The sequence below is a fragment of the Clytia hemisphaerica genome, unplaced genomic scaffold (assembly GCF_902728285.1).
Source record: "Clytia hemisphaerica strain Z4C2 unplaced genomic scaffold, Clytia hemisphaerica genome assembly, whole genome shotgun sequence".
Lineage (NCBI taxonomy): Eukaryota > Metazoa > Cnidaria > Hydrozoa > Leptothecata > Clytiidae > Clytia > Clytia hemisphaerica.
This window is the reverse complement of record NW_027104115.1, coordinates 94078-111166: the sequence shown is the minus strand read 5'-3', so window position 1 is coordinate 111166 and position 17089 is coordinate 94078. Positions and strand designations below refer to the sequence as shown.

The 17089-nt window shown below is 36.0% G+C and overlaps 1 protein-coding gene and 1 long non-coding RNA gene across 3 annotated transcripts in view; one reads left to right on the top strand and one right to left on the bottom strand.

Moving 5' to 3' along the window:
* The first annotated feature begins 746 nt into the window (after positions 1-746).
* Positions 747-8170, top strand: LOC136813476 (separin-like). Its single transcript, XM_067069992.1, has 7 exons — positions 747-814; positions 1009-1113; positions 1471-1574; positions 2217-2297; positions 6399-6507; positions 7025-7080; positions 7465-8170. The coding sequence occupies exons 2-7, from the start codon at positions 1069-1071 to the stop codon at positions 7664-7666; spliced, it is 597 nt and encodes a 198-aa protein (XP_066926093.1). The 5' UTR covers positions 747-814; positions 1009-1068; the 3' UTR covers positions 7667-8170.
* A 4339-nt stretch (positions 8171-12509) lies between these two features.
* Positions 12510-17089, bottom strand: part of LOC136813475 (uncharacterized) — a 79432-nt gene continuing 74852 nt past the window's right edge. Inside the window, exons 1-4 of one of the 2 annotated variants that reach the window (XR_010847477.1) lie at positions 14054-14260; positions 13731-13793; positions 13398-13500; positions 12510-12866 (exon numbers count right to left, since the gene is read on the bottom strand). This is a non-coding gene — a long non-coding RNA (uncharacterized lncRNA). Of the gene's footprint in view, positions 12867-13397; positions 13501-13730; positions 13794-14053; positions 14261-17089 lie in introns of those variants that run through there. The other variant, XR_010847476.1, reaches the window with a different exon arrangement.

Below are 17089 nucleotides of genomic sequence, written 5' to 3'. Positions count from 1 at the left end.
ATTTTAAATTGGCAGTGATTGCGTTGGGAATAATTGGAAATTTGGATTTTGTTAAAAGACACTAAATAAAGGTCACGTAATTTGACCATTGCTTTGGTAGATTTAAAGGGACATAAAAGTAGTAAAATGTAAACATTGCGCGAACCACGTGTCATTAAAGAGAACAATTAAAATCACGTGTCCAAAACAAACTTGTAAAACAATTCATGATATTCATGATGTAATCTTTTCGTTGATTGACACTCCGAATCAAAACATTTGGCCGCCATTATTGGTGGCAAAACAAATGCATTCCCCAATGTTTTCCAAGTAAGGACCCCCGGAAAAAATAAGAAAAGATTAATACAGAAGTCCAAATACTCCAAATCAAAGAAAAAACTCTTTCATTGAAATTTTTTAATTATCTGCAATAGATTTCCAAAAGATATTTAATTTTATTATATTACATCCCAAGATATTAAGCTTTCTTTTTCGTAAACCCCCGGTTTCAATACAAAATAGGTTAGCGGGACAATTTTTTTGCCACCAATAATGGCGACAAAGTTGTTACGTCACATCTATTGTTTAGGCTCAAAGATTACATCATGAATATCATGAATTGAACAATGAAACTTAGCCATATTTGGTGTGATATTTTTATTTTGACATGTGACATTTGTTTTAATTTTGTATCCGCTGCATACAGTTTACAATCTTCGCAAGTACTGTTATGTCCCTTTAACAAACAACTTTCTTTCCTGATTTTAGAACAGCCAAGAGTAAGGCAAAATTGACAGTCAAGAAGCGAAAACACATTGTATTGGTGCTTGATAAGGTATGTTTTTTGTACACATTAGATGTGTTCTTTATAACTAGGCAGGTGAGGTCACAAAAATATACCAAGATAAAGATAAAAATGTCATATTTATTCAAAGCAATTACCATAAGTTCATTCACAAACTTTGCTATGCGACCCCAGCTACCTGACTATTAGTTTTCATTTATTTACATTTATGATTCGTTTTCCAGGTCTTACAATCGTTGCCGTGGGAAAGTATTCCAATATTACGTCATCAACCCATCAGTCGTATGCCGTCAATTTTGCTGACCAGAACTCATTGTGATTCGTATAAGGTAAAGAAGTGTTTTCTGTTGAATAAACCGCAGAAACTCCATTGACGCTTTGTATTTATACATAAAGAACACTGGTGAGATAGATGTACGTGTTTCCACTTCTTGGAATTTCTTCATTATTTTTGAATATTCCATTACACCTTCAGAATTTAGCACTGAGCATTGAGCAATGCTTATTTAGTTGGGACAAAATGAAGGAGTAAAATGACAATAAGATAAGAAATCTCGTGATTTTATCAGTGGTCATTTCAAATTCTATTAATTGCGGCTCGTGATCTGTAGGGCCTAGCAGATATGCAACTATTAGGTAATCCATCCTGACAACATAAAAAAAGTGGTTTTTCTTTTTCTTGACAGGGCCTTCTAGAGGATGGACTGAACACGGAGAACAGTTATTACATTTTGAATCCACGAAATGATTTGAAACGAACGGAAACAATGTTCCAACAATATTTCATCGAGTAAGTGGATATTATCATAGATCATTCAGTACTACAGTAGAGTCTCCATAACTCGAACAACCACGGGGGACATAAGGAAATATCGAGTTACATAGGTTTATAAGGGTTTGTTAACTGAAGGGACCATAAAACTTATTCGAGTTTTTAAGAAGACATTCGAATTGTAGAGACTCCACTGTATCTACAGTATTGTTTGTCAAAAAAATTAATACGAATGGAAATTATATCCAGAGTTACCTCGTTTGCCATATAATGATCTCTTTATTCTAATTCTTACTTTACTTTAATAGGATAAACTTTCGTGGGGAATAAATTTCGCGGATTTCGCGGATTTGGGTGTCCCAATGGAAATTTGGAAGTGCCTGATCCGCGAAATATTTCTAAACAAAACTCAGAATATGTCAAATAAATATATGAATGGTTACTTGCATCAAAGAGGCGCAAATAATGTGTATTTCAACAACCAACATGCATGATTTGACAGTAAAAGTCACAAAATCGTGAAAATAATTGCCACCCAATAGTGCCACCCGCTTTATTAAGTCCCCGCGAAATTTTTGAATTTCGCGGATAGGTCCAACCGCGAAATTTAATCCCCGCGAAAGTTTATCCCATTAAAGTATTTCTTTCTTGTCACTTCAGTGCAAAATGGCAAGGCATTGTGGGTCGTGCGCCGACAAGTGACGAATTCTCCAAAGCACTCACTCAACACGATTTATTTGTGTAAGTTGTTTTCGGCAGCATCAAAACACACTCCCACTAATTTTGCCATTTTCTGCTCACCATCCCCATCTCTTCCTTGCCACATAAAAATCTATTTAACAATGATTTCATATTATCCAGTTCAATAGATAAAGAATTAAAGAAGTCACTAAAGAAACAGTTTAAATAACCAAGATATATTGCTTAAAATCCAAAATATAGAAAGGTTTACCTTCTTCTTTCTTCTCATCATGTAACCTTTTTTGCTACATCACCTTCTTTCCCAAAACTTGGACGTTCTTTATAGATATCCCCCTCCAGAATCTTGTAAAATAGTTCGTGTTCAATAATGTTGTCCGTTTACTCTTAATTTTTCAGAAACAGGACAGGGGTTTCTTAGGAAACTCTGATATGTTTTCATATAAAATTCCCGTCCGAGAGATACCACCGGCTTTCTGATTTTGAGTTTTAGAAACCTGTTTTGCTTGATTTAAGTTTTCCCGGGGGGGGGGGGGCACTCCGATTTCGAAACGAAGTATGTGCCGCGCAAAATCTGCTTTCAAATCGTACCCTTACAGAGAGTCAATATGGCTGAAAAGTAACCGTCGTGATTTTCTCTGATTTACAACCCTTATAGTGCACTATATTCTCAGCTGTAAATCTGCGAAAGAAGAAGCTTGGAATTTTCTTCATCAAAGAAAAACTGAGAAATTATTCGTCCAGCTGTAATTATCAGACAAAAAACGTTTTCAAACAAACAAGTAAAAAACCTTTTTTTTAACAATTTTTGGAATTTTGTTTAAAATTCAACCCTTCATGCATCTCCAGAAACACCCTTACAGTGCATTTGAGATGCTAAAAAAAACCCCACCTTAAGCGCGGCACACGACTAGGCCAGATCATATGAGAGCCCCCCCCCCCCAAAAAAAAATCGCCCGTACGTGCATTTCACCAATTTACACCGTGAGGTGAAATATGGTTAGGTGTGTTTATGTTCTTTCTTAAGTGATGCAAAGGTACAAGTGTACTTAGCTCGAGCTAATCATATCACTTAATTACAGATATCTAGAAGTTGATACTCAGACAACGATTATTTACAATTAATTTAATTCGCAAGAAACCGCGCATGGATAAAATGCGACGTTTCCAAGGACAATAGTGGGCCTCCATTGCTGAGGTTTTTTAAATTCATCTAGGTTTTTAAGTTTTTTAAAGTATCAGAAGGGTAGCCCAATTTTAGGTCCCAGGAAAGCTAAAGACGATTTCCCAGGCCTTTAACTACCTACTACGAAAGGAATCCGGGGTCTCGGGGATCTCATTGGGGGGAGAAAGACGTCTGGCGGAGGCGGGAGGTGTGGAGGTAGTCGCGGTGATGGAGGGAACGGGTCAAGGGCAACAGATCATCGAGATATTGAGCTGAAAACATTCTCAGCATCGTTATGTAGGTGATTATCCTCGGAGATATGCTAGAACCCATATGAGAGGACAGTAATTGAAGGGCATTAAATGAAAGCATCCATCAGCGTTTCTTTTTCTAAAGTGAGATAGTGCCATCGGGTTAAGGCGTTATTGCAACGAGCTTTCTGCAAGATTTTCTATATGCGATCAAACGTAAAAGATTATCGAAGGTTACCCAAGAACTTTGCGTTTTGGTATGAAAACAGTTTTCTTCTCTAAGATAGAGGCGAGTCGCAATGATTTAACTATTACTGACATTTGTCGCATTACCAACCAGTTATTAATCGAAAGCCATGGAAGATTTTTCTGCTACAACATAGTTTACCACTTACTTCAATCCAGGTAGAGCACGACATAGGGTGTGTATCGTCCGCATAATCGCAACCTTAGTATCCTCAATGAGGAAAGAGGTCACAGATATATATTGAAAAACAGAGGACCAAGGATGATCCCTGGGGAACACCATCCTTGATCTTGATCCATTACTCAGTTCGTTGCCTACTTTGTCCTTTGTTGCCTATTTTCTAGATATCTGAACTCTGACAAAGGTCATCGAACCCTAGGCACTGATCTTTGCTACAAGTAATGTGTGGAACAGTCAAGGCCTTAGAAAGGTCGATGAGCAGTGCCCCAAAACATCTTTTTGGTCATTGGCTAGCTTCCAGAGCTCTTCATTGGAGAGAGATTTGAGTGGAATTCCGTCGAAACCACTTGTTGTTCATCAAAGTATGCTCAAAGTATTCTGATATTTGATGTATATACTCTTTCTAATTTTGGATATTACGGCAGTTACTGATTGGTCATAGTGACTTTTATCGTTTTAGAATTTTCTGTAGACTGGGGTACTGTCCAACTGAAATGTTGGGAAAATACCTGAGCTGAAGAGTCATTATGCTATGAGAAGCAGCTTGCAATAAGTGAGAGGATTTTTTAATTATTTCGCTGATATCTTTCCGCTTGAGACTTATTTGTCTTAGGTTACTATTATCTTCTCTACTTCGTCTCGGTGGTGTTTCTAACTTGAAGGAGTTTCATGTTGATACTTTTCTTTATTTGAGTATACTTGTGGGTCTAAAAGATTATTCATTGAAGAATATATCGAAAGTCATTGAAGGCACTGGTTCTGTGTGGTGATTAATCTAATTTTTAGTGATATTTTAAGACTCCTAACATTTTTCCAATTCTTTATCATCTTAATAGTTCATCATTTTCGACTAAGGTTATTTTCTCACTTATTGGTCCTTTATTGGAAAAAGGGCGCACAGTTTTCAAAATTTTTTGTCAGTGATTTGCTTTTCATCCGAATTCAAAATCTTCTTTTAGGTTTCTCAGGAGATATAAGCATCGTTTCGCTGTTTTGTTAATTATATTTGTTAATGTTAGAGGGTCTTTTCGTTAATGTTATTAAGTCGAGATCGATGCATCATGGCTTTCGTAGTGATTTTGTCATGAAAGGTTTATCATTACCTCTTAGTATTTTAGTTTTTATCGGGCTTCAGCGTTTAGAAGATTTTTTACTACACTTTTTCATCTTATGTTCAAAGTTGCGATTCGACTCAAGTACTGTGTTAAATGATTTTTGAAAAGATCTTCGTTAAGATTTTGTAGCATCTATATTTAATGGCTTTAGGTGGACACTTTTCAAAAGTGGTTTTTAAGACGCTTATTGTGATGTTGTGAAAGTCCGATAGCTATAGATACAGAGGAAGAGCCCGGAAAACTTCTTTGGTAATTTTTAGCATCAGATCAATGCATTTTGGATTGCTGCGTTTTGAAGCACGTATGTTCATTTATCAAGCTAGAAAGCTCCCGCTAGCAAGAAACTCGGCATTTTATGTTTGCGATTTCACAATTGAAATCCCCCATAGTAAAAGTCGGTCATGATCTCCTATAGAATCAAGGCAATTTTGTAAAAGCTCTAAATGTGAATTTATATTGCTACATGCGGATTATAAGAGCAACCCAGTAGCCATTTTGCTCTTAGTTGACCTCGATGAATATAGCTTCATAATTCTGTCTTTTAATACGAGTTTAGAAGGATGCCCTGACGTACGTAGAGTAGAAGACCTCCTCCCTGTTTGTCCCTGTCCAAGCGATATGGACGCGAGTAGTTTTCAATAATGAAATGATTTTCAGGGATGATTCGTCAATCTTAGTTTCAGATACCAAAAAAATGTCTACGTTATCTTTGATAACTAATTTGAGACCTTCAAATTTGTATTTATCGAGTTGATATTAAGATGTCTATGAGACATTTGCGACGTTATTAATACGGATTTTTCTCAGAGCCTTTTCTTCGAATTCATAAGACTTTTCCGTTGGTTTGTCAAGCAATGGGGGACCATCTACATACCTTTCACTGTCACCCTTTTCTTTGTTGTTGGATTCATCGTTGTCTGTACTGTTTTTGTCGTTTTCATTGGTTTTGTTGGTGATTTTTATGTTTGTGTTTTTTCTTGGTATTTCTTTAAGGTTCGTTGTGTAGGGTGTTAATGTTGGTTTTCTCTTCGACGAAACTTCCTGAGGCCATAACGGGATAATATCAGTTTGTATAATTTGCCCCTCCGTTACTTTTTGCTCGTTTTGCTTATCTGAAATAGTCTTCTAGCATGCTAGGCTACTTTAGTTCAACAAAACACCATCGTTTTTGTAATTTTTTACCAGTTATTGTGGTCACGGGAGCGGACAAGAGTATCTTGGTTGGGATGCAATGCAACGACTTCATTGCAAATCCGTCGCCCTGTTGATGGGATGCAGCAGTGGGAAACTGGTGGTGAGTTAATTCGTACCATGTGCTGTGGTGGGAATTTTTTAACTAATGTAAATGAAATAAGGGAGCTACTCTAATACAATAATGACCGGTTAGTGAGGGTTTACTGAGAAATATTGCCCGAGGTCAATTAACGACCGAGCTTGCGAGGCTGTTGCGTTGACCGAGGGCAATATTTTCAGTACAGCCCGAAAAAAACCGGTCATTATTGTATTTGTTAACCGTTTCCTTCAGCTTCGATTGATTTTTAGCGCTTTATCCAGGAAAAATAGCGAAATAAAGCGAAAAAAATAATGAATTTTCCTAACGACGGGCAACTCTGGACAATGTAGGCATGCGGATTTAATTAAACGGATTTGTTTTTCGAGCCAAAAAAATCGCGAAATTTTGTGAGTTTATTTTCGAAAATTAGCGCTTTGAAAGCGCGATAGAAAACAGTTTGTATTTTCCAAGTGAATTTTCTCGAGGTCTAAAGATGAAGGAACCATTAATGCAGTTTGTTTCTAATGATCTCTTTCAGGCGAAAGGCTCATTAGAAGCTCAAGGAATGGTGCAATACTACTTGCTGTCTGGAAGGTTAGTGACTGTCATCAACATTTACGATCGTTTTTATCCAAGATTTTTACTAATTTTTGTGAAACAGAGAGTTTTCTTTAAATTTTCAAACTCGAGGATTGGCCTAATAGAAATTTTTTACCATGTCAAAGTTTCGGGGCTACATCAGGCAGAAATTTGTACTTTGTACGTGTCAAAAATGAAAAATCACTATGGTCAAAGCCCTTAAATTGCCTTATTGCCTGAAAATTTCTTAACATAAGGCAGATTTATATGAAAAGTACTTTTTTCGCGAGAATTTCTGACCTTTTTTCCATAATTTAGTTCGATAAATAGATAACTTATTCAGCCGGTCCTCAATTTTCCACAGAACCTTTATAACTCGACTGTATTCATTGTTTTCAGTCCTGCGATCGTGGCTAATTTATGGGACGTTACGGATAAAGATATCGACCTCTTTCTTCAACAATTGCTCGAGCTTTGGTTAACCGAGACAAACGGAGGAGACCTTGCTTCTTGTGTAAGCGAGGCAAGAGAAGCATGCAAACTGGAATATCTGATTGGTGCAGCTCCCGTCGTGTATGGGTTACCACTTGTTGCTCGATAAAATTTGCTGAAAGCTTTTCCGAATTTTAGTGTTCAAGGAAAAATATGAAGCAAGGCGAATTGAAATTCATTATTCTGCCCTAAATGCAAGTTTTCATCATAGATTTAAAAAGCCCGAAGGGCTAGATGTCGTACTTTAAGCTCTTCCAAGCAAACAAAGTGAATATCGCAAGAAATATTGCTGCTATTGTTTTCGAAAACCCGCGAAACTTCTGATTGGTCAAGCGCTCAAATTCTATTGTAATGTCACGTGACTTAGGTAGGATTTCCTACCTAATCACGGCATATTTTTCAGCCAAAGCACGATATCTAGCCCTTCGGGCTTTATAAATCTATGGTTTTCATAGCTTTATTTCTAACTTCCAGTAAATAAAATGTCCAGCTAAAGGTAAAAACAATTATTTCAAAACTTTCTAATTAGTATTAACGAAAATCTTTATTTATCATATTTTTGACAAAAATTAGAATAATTTAAATTAGAAATAGAAGTGTTATATTCTTATTACCTAGATTATTTTTTGTTTGTTTCAGAGGCTTGGGTTGGCAAAGCGTCGCTACCGTGTTTCCTCGAATATTAAATATAGGTTTTAGATGTGGCTTCCTGTAAAGGCATAGCACAAGGTCAACTGGCTTTTTGATAGACTGGATAGCGCGATTAAGGAGCCCAGTAATCCCGTTATAAAAGGAATTCTCCAATTTTGATCTTTGCCTTTACTTGTTTTTATAGTCCGCTAGATGCAAATAGTTGTTTTTGGAAGAAGGTTTGGAATTAGTTTTCGTTTTTCAAAATGGCGGCCCGTCAAGTGCTTCTAGAGTCTGTCTAGTCTACAACTCAGCTTCTTTAAAAATTATTATAAAACAGAGTACACTCTAGTCATCAGAAGGGGCTCTTCCAGTAAAGAATTGTATATGGGGGTGGAGGATATAACATTTTTTGAAAATTTCCCCCCTGGACAAATCGGGAGACCAGGCTGTAAACCAGAACATAAATTCTCAACTTCAGTTGAGCTAGAATCTGAGAATGTCTGTCTGTCTGTATGTGTGTCTGTCACAAAAACTTTGGGGCAGGCTGGAGACTTCAAAAACGGTCCGATTTGACTGAAATTTTGCACACTTGATCATTGAGTGAATACCTTAAGGGAAGAAATTTTCGCGGAATTTAATTTCGCGAATTGGGGCGTAATTCGCGAAATTTGATTTTTTTTTTCTTCTTTATTTTGTTGTTTTTGACCAGGTAATACCAAAAAAGATGGACACAATTGATTTTTAAGCATTATAACGTGTATTTTTTATCAAATATAAATAAATATAAACAACTACGTGATGCTTAAAAGTTAATCTAAGTTGATAACTTCTTCTCAATCGCGAAATTAAATTCCGAATTGAATTGAAATCGGCTCATTCGCGAAATTAGATTCCGCGAAATTTGCCATTTTGAAACTCCGATTCGCGAAATTAAATTCTGCGAAAATTTCTTCCCTTAAGGTACCTGTTTTTTTTGTTTTTTTTCATTTTTGAAAGTTTTCAATTTTAAGGGCGTGGTCACAATATTTCGCCAAAACGAGGCTAAAACTTTGGGGCAGGCTGGAGACTTCAAAAATGGCCAGATTTGGCTGAAATTTGGCACACTTGTTCCTCTGGTGAATATCTGGGGATGTTTTTTCATTTTTTGAAAATTTTCATTTCAATATTTAAGAAGGGCGTGGTCACGAGTTTTCGCCAAAACGAGGCTAAAACTTTGGGTGAATCCCTGGGGGTTGTTTTTCATGTTTGCAAAATTTTGATTTTTAGGGGCGTGGTCACGAGTTTTAGGCTCAAAACGAGGCTTAAAACTTTTGGGCAGCCTGGAGGCTTTGGATTTGGCTGAAATTTTGCATACTTGTTGTGTATATCTCGGGGTACACGATTCATTTTTTTTTTAATATTTTGGGATGATTTTTCGAAAATTATCATTTTTGGGGCCTGGGGACGAGTTTTTAGCCTAAACGAGGCTAAAAGCTATTAGTAGGGGGAATTTTGTTCGATTTTTTGGAATCGCTCGACTGTTTTGTTAGAAGCACTTGTTATACATTTTTGGAAAGCTAAGGGGTAGGGGAATCGAAATTACTATGTTTCCAATTTTTTTTCGGACACTTTGGTGTGATTTTCGGACAAATATGACGGTCTCAGGCAAAAATCATAGGGTTAAAAATTAATGAAAATTTTAGCTCGAGAAAACGGAAACCTGTTGTACATTTTTGGAAAGCTCTCAAAAAATTAAGATTAGAGATATATTGCAAGTATAGGTGATTTCTGTACCTAACTCGAGATATTAACCCTTGAAAACCGTGTTTTTCAGCCAGAAACAGCTATTTTGTCCGGTTTTTGCGCTTTTTGAAGCTCAATATCTCGAGTTAGGTACTGAAATCACCTATACTTGCAATATATCTCTAATCCTAATTTTTTGAGAGCTTTCCAAAAATATACAACAGGTCTCCGTTTTCTCGAGCTAAAATTTTCATTAATTTTTAACCCTATGATTTTTGCCTGAGACCGTCATATTTGTCCAAAAATCACACCAAAGTGTCCGAAAAAAAAATTGGAAACATAGTAATTTCGATTCCCCTACCCCTTAGCTTTCCAAAAATGTATAACAAGTGCTTCTAACAAAACAGTCATGCGATTTTACAAAATGCCCTCTACTATATTTAATAAATGCTAAAATTTTCCTTAAGCCAATAAGTTTACAGTTTACAATTAGGCCTACGAATGATTTCAAAGATACTGATGTTAAGCCAGTGCGGTTAGCACGTTCGACAGTATCAAAAACTAGACTGTGAAATAGTTTATATAGCCTAGATATCCAGGTTACTATAAAGAACGCAAAGACTTACACAGTGCTTTTTTAGAAAATATCGGATCAGGTCAGGGTAGCGTGAGGCATGGCCACGAACTGAATTGATATTTTCACAGTTCAGTTTGTAGCCAGGAATCAAATATGATACAAATACAGACCGAGAACTGCTCCTCCTACTTTCACTGTTCAGTTCCTGGCTTGGATTCCACCCAATAATATCAGTTCAGCTCGTAGCCAGAACACCACCCAAGATCAGTTCAGCTCGTAGCCAGGACTTCAAACTGAGATCAGTTCAGCTCGTAGCCAATCCTTACCCATGATCAGTTCACTTCGTAGCCAGGACGCTACCCAAGATCAGTTCATTTCGTAGCCAGTAAGCCACCCATGATCAGTTCAGTTCGTAGCCACAACTCCACCCATGATCAGTTCAGCTCGTAGCCAGAACCCCACCAATGATCAGTTCAATTCACAGCAAGAACCCCATCAATGATCAGTTCAATTCGCAGCAAGAACCCCACACAGGATCAGTTCAGTTCGTAACCAGGCACCACCCATGATCAGTTCAGTTCGTAGCCAGAACCCAACCAACCCATGATCAGTTCAGTTCATAGCCAGGACCTCAACTGCGATCAGTTTAGCTCGTAGCAAGAAACCTAACCAAGATCAATTCATTTTGTAGCCAGTAAGCCACCCATCATCAGTTAAATTTGTAGCCAGGACCTTACCTAAGATCAGTTCATTTCATAGCCAGAACTCTGTCTATGATCATTGCAGTTTGTGACTAGAGGAAAGAGTAAGCCAGTAAGCCACCCATTATCAGTTCATTTCGTAGCCACAACTCCACCCATGATCAGTTCAGCTCGTAGCCAGAACCCCACCAATGATCAGTTCAATTCACAGCAAGAACCCCATCAATGATCAGTTCAATTCGCAGCAAGAACCCCATCCATGATCAGTTCAGAGTGTGGCAAAGTTTCCAACCATGATCTATCAGGGGGGATCCGGGTCAGAATTCGCCGGAAATTCGGCCATCGAAATAGTTCCTTGGTCGGCGGAATAGTCGTCCGGCCGGCGGAAATGTTATCTGGGCGAAATCATAGATTTCTAATGTAGGAAATATATAGGAAATCTAACATTTTCTATATATTTCATACGTTTTGAAAGACCATATTTCCTACGAAATGTAAAGATGGAGAATTCCTATTCAGACATTTCCTGACACATGGAATTAGTACTAGTAATCTCATGGTTATAAGGGAAATTCGGGATAAATTTCCCGAGGTCAATTTTGAAATTTTTTGAAATTTCCCGAGTGCAACGAGGGAAATTTAAAACATTTCGAAATTTGACCGAGGGTAATTTATCCAGAATTTCACGAAAACAAGCATGGGATTCCTGGTTAATCTCATGGTTTGGATTGAAATTCTAACAATTTTGAAAGATGTAAAATTAACACTGGAAATCAATCTGAAAATTTAAAAAGAGGTCTCAAAAAAGTGGAAAAAGTCATAGAAACGCGAATCGAGTTTTAATTGGATAGTATTCCATTTACTTAAGCCTTTGAAGTTAGTAAGAAAGTCGAAAAAGGTGATGAATTTCCAAACGATGCAAATTTCACTTTTGCGGGAAATTACAAAATCTAGGAGGGAAATTACAAAAGCTAGGAGGGAAATTACAAGTTCGCGGGAAATTACAAATTAACGTAAGCAAAAACGACAATCGAATTTCAATCAACCATGAGATTATCATATTTACTAACTTTACATATAATGAAATTTCAAGTTTAGAAGTTTTCAACAAGGGAAATATTACATTTACTAACTTTCCATGGAATGTAATGTCAAGTTTAAAACATTTCCCAAAGGAAAATTTTCATAATTATTATCTTTACACAAGGATGAAACATAAAGTTTAAAAGATTTCCAAATTGCAAATGTTAAGTTTCGATGTATCAAAATAGAGCTAAAAAGGAAGGAAGACACAGGTTACTTTTTAGTTTATATTTCATTTTACTGATCTATTTCATCTTTAGAAGAACTAAAAATTCATATTAAATAAGATAAAGTAAATTTAATATTTAGATAACGTAAATTACAAGGTAAAAAAATACAGAAAAAATACAAATGCTGTGTATACAATGTATGAGGGCAAAAACTTAAAAGTATTAGTCAAATAAGTTAAACTTTGGTCAAACTTTCTTTATTAAAATTCCAAGATCAGTATCCTATTTCAAGCAACTTGTAGCTCTTGAAACAAACACTCAAAACATCAAAGAAATCAGTAACCGTCACTTGCCAAATAACTGGATTTCAGGATCATAAGTCAATCAGCTTTCTTCAAAGATCGTGTCAGTTCATGGTGTTCTCTGAAGAAAAATTGAAAATCGATAATAATATGGTCAAACTATCAAAAGTAAAAATATGAATCTTATCACGAAATTAACCCAAGGGCTCTGACCTTGACGGTCAACGGGGAAGTACCACTGGAGACTGAAAAGTTGATCCTATCAGATGTGAACTTTTGGCAAAATTGGAACCCTGTCAGAATAAAAAATTAAAAGATCTCTCATTTTCACCCTGGAATGGCAAAAATTAATAAAAGTAGCCGAAAAACTTTTAAATTTTCTCATTTCCACCCTGAAAAGTGTCCAAAATAATCAAAATATTCGACCCTATCAGAAACTCATCTTGAAAATTGGAAAATTTTGCACCCTGTTAGATATAGTATAAAAAAGGGACCCTGCCCAGCAAAACGTCCCCATACCCAATTTTGACTAAGTGCCCCCCCCCCTCCGGGAAATTTTATTTGATCTCTAGTTTCGAGAGAAAAGGTTACCTTGTAAAGCAAATGGACTAGGAATTGTTGAAAAAGTTTAATTTAATTCTGTGATAAATACCTTTCTCGTTTTGTCTGTCAGATCATGTGGTGTAGGCTATCTGGATTTTTCCTTTATGGTGCAGAGACTTGTACAGTTTCAGTGATTGATAAAGTCATTTAACCTGCATAAAAATAAACAAAACTGATGTATATTGCTCCATCATTCATTCACAAACAAAGATAATCATTTTAATCATATCCCAGAATAGTCAAAAATTGAGAAGAAAGCTTTGCCAAAAACATTTCATTGCTCAAAAAAAAATTTAAATACCTACATATTTAGCAAATTATCTAGCTTATAGTTCTTTTAAAAAAAGTAGAATACAAATAAGCAGATAATTTCCTTACTTACCCTTGATTTACTTGACGAGAAATGGTTTCGTGGAGTTTATGTTATGATATACAGCATCACAACCTGTAGTGTAGAAAGACAAAAGAGTCAAACATTTTGACAACAAATGAACAGCAAAGGAAAACAACAATTACAAAAAAGTAAAAAAAAAGTAGAAAATATACCCATGATCTGGGTGAATGACATGGCAAATCGCAAAGGCAAATTAAAGAAACAAAATGCAAAAAGATGCAAAAAAATCCTTAAATGAGTGTTGTCTGATCGACCCTTAGGATATATAGAAATAGCAAAAACTAGATATAAATCGGTGAATTAATACTTACACATCATGATTTTGTGGTTGAATTAAGTTTCTCCTTTCCATTTTTCTTACACCAAACTCCAGATCAGCTTATCACTTCCACCACTCCAACTTTAACACTCAAATCAAAGAAACCACAAAATTGAAAACTTGTTTTGAATGTTTTGATTTCGTAAAGCGAATCTGGCATCTGGTCAGGGGGTTACATTATTAAATTTTGCTTAAGATACTCTCAAAAATATAACATAGACACCATACAATTAGGCGTTCTTCGAATTAAAATTATTCGAGTGAATTTAAAACTAAACTGGAGTAATCTTCTAAAACATATTTACATTGTGAATATGATATCATACGAATCATATTGATTTTCTATTGACCCCCGGTTTAAGATCTATGCCGCCATTTTAGATTGGCGCTCTCATATTTCAAAAATTGTAAATTTAGTGAAATTCATATTTCAAGAGATTTTAACGACATGAAAATTTCATATTTTCAAAATATTGAAATATAGTAAAGATCATCTTTCAAATAGATGGAAATCCTTGAATTATCATATTTTTTCAATATATTTCAGATATTTACACGTTCGAAAGGTGGACTTTCAAAGTCCGCTTGAAATTCATTGAAATACTGTTTTTTATATACAGTTTTACTATATTTACAATTTGGGAAATCTATGATTTCGCCCAGTGGTTATCCGGCCCGCGGAAAATTGGCCGTCGGAATAGTCATCCAGCCGTCGGAACAGTTATCCGTATGGCGTACGAAAACAACAATAATAATAGAAACGTAGATTAAGATGCATAATCCAGGTTTAAGCATCATAAAAACCGAAAGCCGGAGCCCGCATTTTCGGAACGTGGTTTAGTTTAACTTAATCTATATTTACCACATTGTGGTACACGCCACATCGACCGGATATCAGAACACGTGAGAATAATTATTCTTCACTGCGCTCGTTCTTCCAAAAATTTCTTTTTACCTGACCGACCGATCGATCAGCTAACAGCATAATGGATGAAAATAACTTTTTTCAACTTTCAAACAGTAAAGCAGATTTAGTAGTGGGACCTGAGGTTGGTTATCTACAAATCATGTCCATGTTGGAGCAACGTTCTGAACGTTCCAGCTCTAGGAACAACATAATGGCACAACCATTAGCCTCATCTGCTGACCTGGTTGATAGGTAAGTTTTTTGCATTCTTCACATTTACTTTTTTTATGAGACAGCAGCTAATATTAACAAGGGAAGGGTTTTTTTTTGAGATTATTTGATAATGTCTTAGAGGGCTATACTCAAAATTTTAAGTCTAAAATTCTAAAATTGCTGAGCTATGCAGGCAAATCAGCCATTGTTTGATGCAGTTTGTGAGCTGCTGTGAGTGAACCTTTTTCGACGACAGACTCTTAAACTGGAAAGCCAGGATGACAAGCATAATTTTTAGTAAATGCGATCAATGCATATCGAAAACACAACCTGTATTTTTAAATAGTACTGTGAGTGGTCCTAAATTCAACAGCCCTGCCTAATTCTGACGTGATTTTTCAAACATACAAAATAAAAACAAACCTTTCGCTGCAATGAAGTTTAGCTACCAAAGTGTCAATTTCTATTTCTATTTCTATAAATTAATCCAAAGGGTACATATGTACATTTTCCCGGATAATTAAACTGAGAGATTAGATAGTAAACCAAACATTATACCGTGAGATTGGGTAACTTGCATCAGTGGAGGCTAACATGCATAGCCCTCCCTCAAATGAAAGACCTGGCTGGTCATTAAAATACAACTGCTCCGCTCGCAGCTCTACTCTACTATTTTTGTTTTGATTTAATTTTGTATTTTAATGACCAGCCAGTGGCCAGGTCTTTCATTTGAGGGCTATGCATGTTTGCCTCCACTGATGCAAGTTACCCAATCTAACGGTAGCCATCTTTTTTGCTGGATGTTTTGTTTCGATAGTTCATGCAATAGTTTACCGTTCAACTTGGAGAGGAAATGTTTGTACAAACATAAAATCTTTTTTCATAACTGTTATTTGGGGGGTCGGAAGTAGGCAGGGCTGTCTAGGACCACTTTTAAGGTACAAAGAAAATTCCTTACCACCATAAAAACTTTTCTACAAGCTCTAAAAACTTTCAAAACTACAACATCAAAACATCAACCATGTGTACACACCACATAGCTACAGCAATTTATTTTGAAGTATCTTCTGTTTTCTTTTTCCTATTCCTTTTCTTTTTGAAATAGAAGGTTGTTTTTCCAATTCGAGTTTTTTATTATAATGAGAAATAAATACCTAAAATAGTATTCCTGGTAAATTGTGGGTGATTTAGCTGGATAAGAATAAAACTCCAAGAAAAAACACAAAAATCCAGTCCCAATCCCCATGTTGAGAGACCTGTCTATGTCTTCACTGATTTTTTGCCTCAGAAGATAAGCCTCTTTGTTTTTCTGAATACAGCTACGTCATAAAACAGCTGAAAGTGTGTTTGATAAACAAGTTCATTTTTAAAGAGTTAGAGTGAAATGAGACTTACAAGCTTTACATTTCGTATTTATCATTGATGCATACCATTTCAGGATGAAAATGAAAAAATTGAAAATTTGTTGAGTTCGCCTTTAAAATGTTGATATTTTTATTTTTGTTGAAGGACCAGCTCACAAAGTCATGTTGACAGATTTGCAATTGCTCAAACAAACACCACTGAAAACACAGGAACTTACAATACAGACAATTTTGAAATCCCTCATCAAACAAACAATATTTTGCAGAGGTATCTTGTATAAGTATTTTAGAATAAGCCATTAGCACCACCATCCTTTTTCAGTACATGGTACTAATTTTTCCAGCATCTTTTATGTACCCACTGTGACCCACCCCTTTTAGTACCCTGTATAACTTTAACTCTTTTCTCTCAGCCATAACGAAAATGTTGTTTCATCAAGCCATCAATCCTTACCTGCTAACTTCAAGAACAACCTTCTTGAGTGTACTTCAGAAGCAGAAAATTTAAGGCAGTTTTCTTTCAAAAGGCGAACAGGTAAGAATA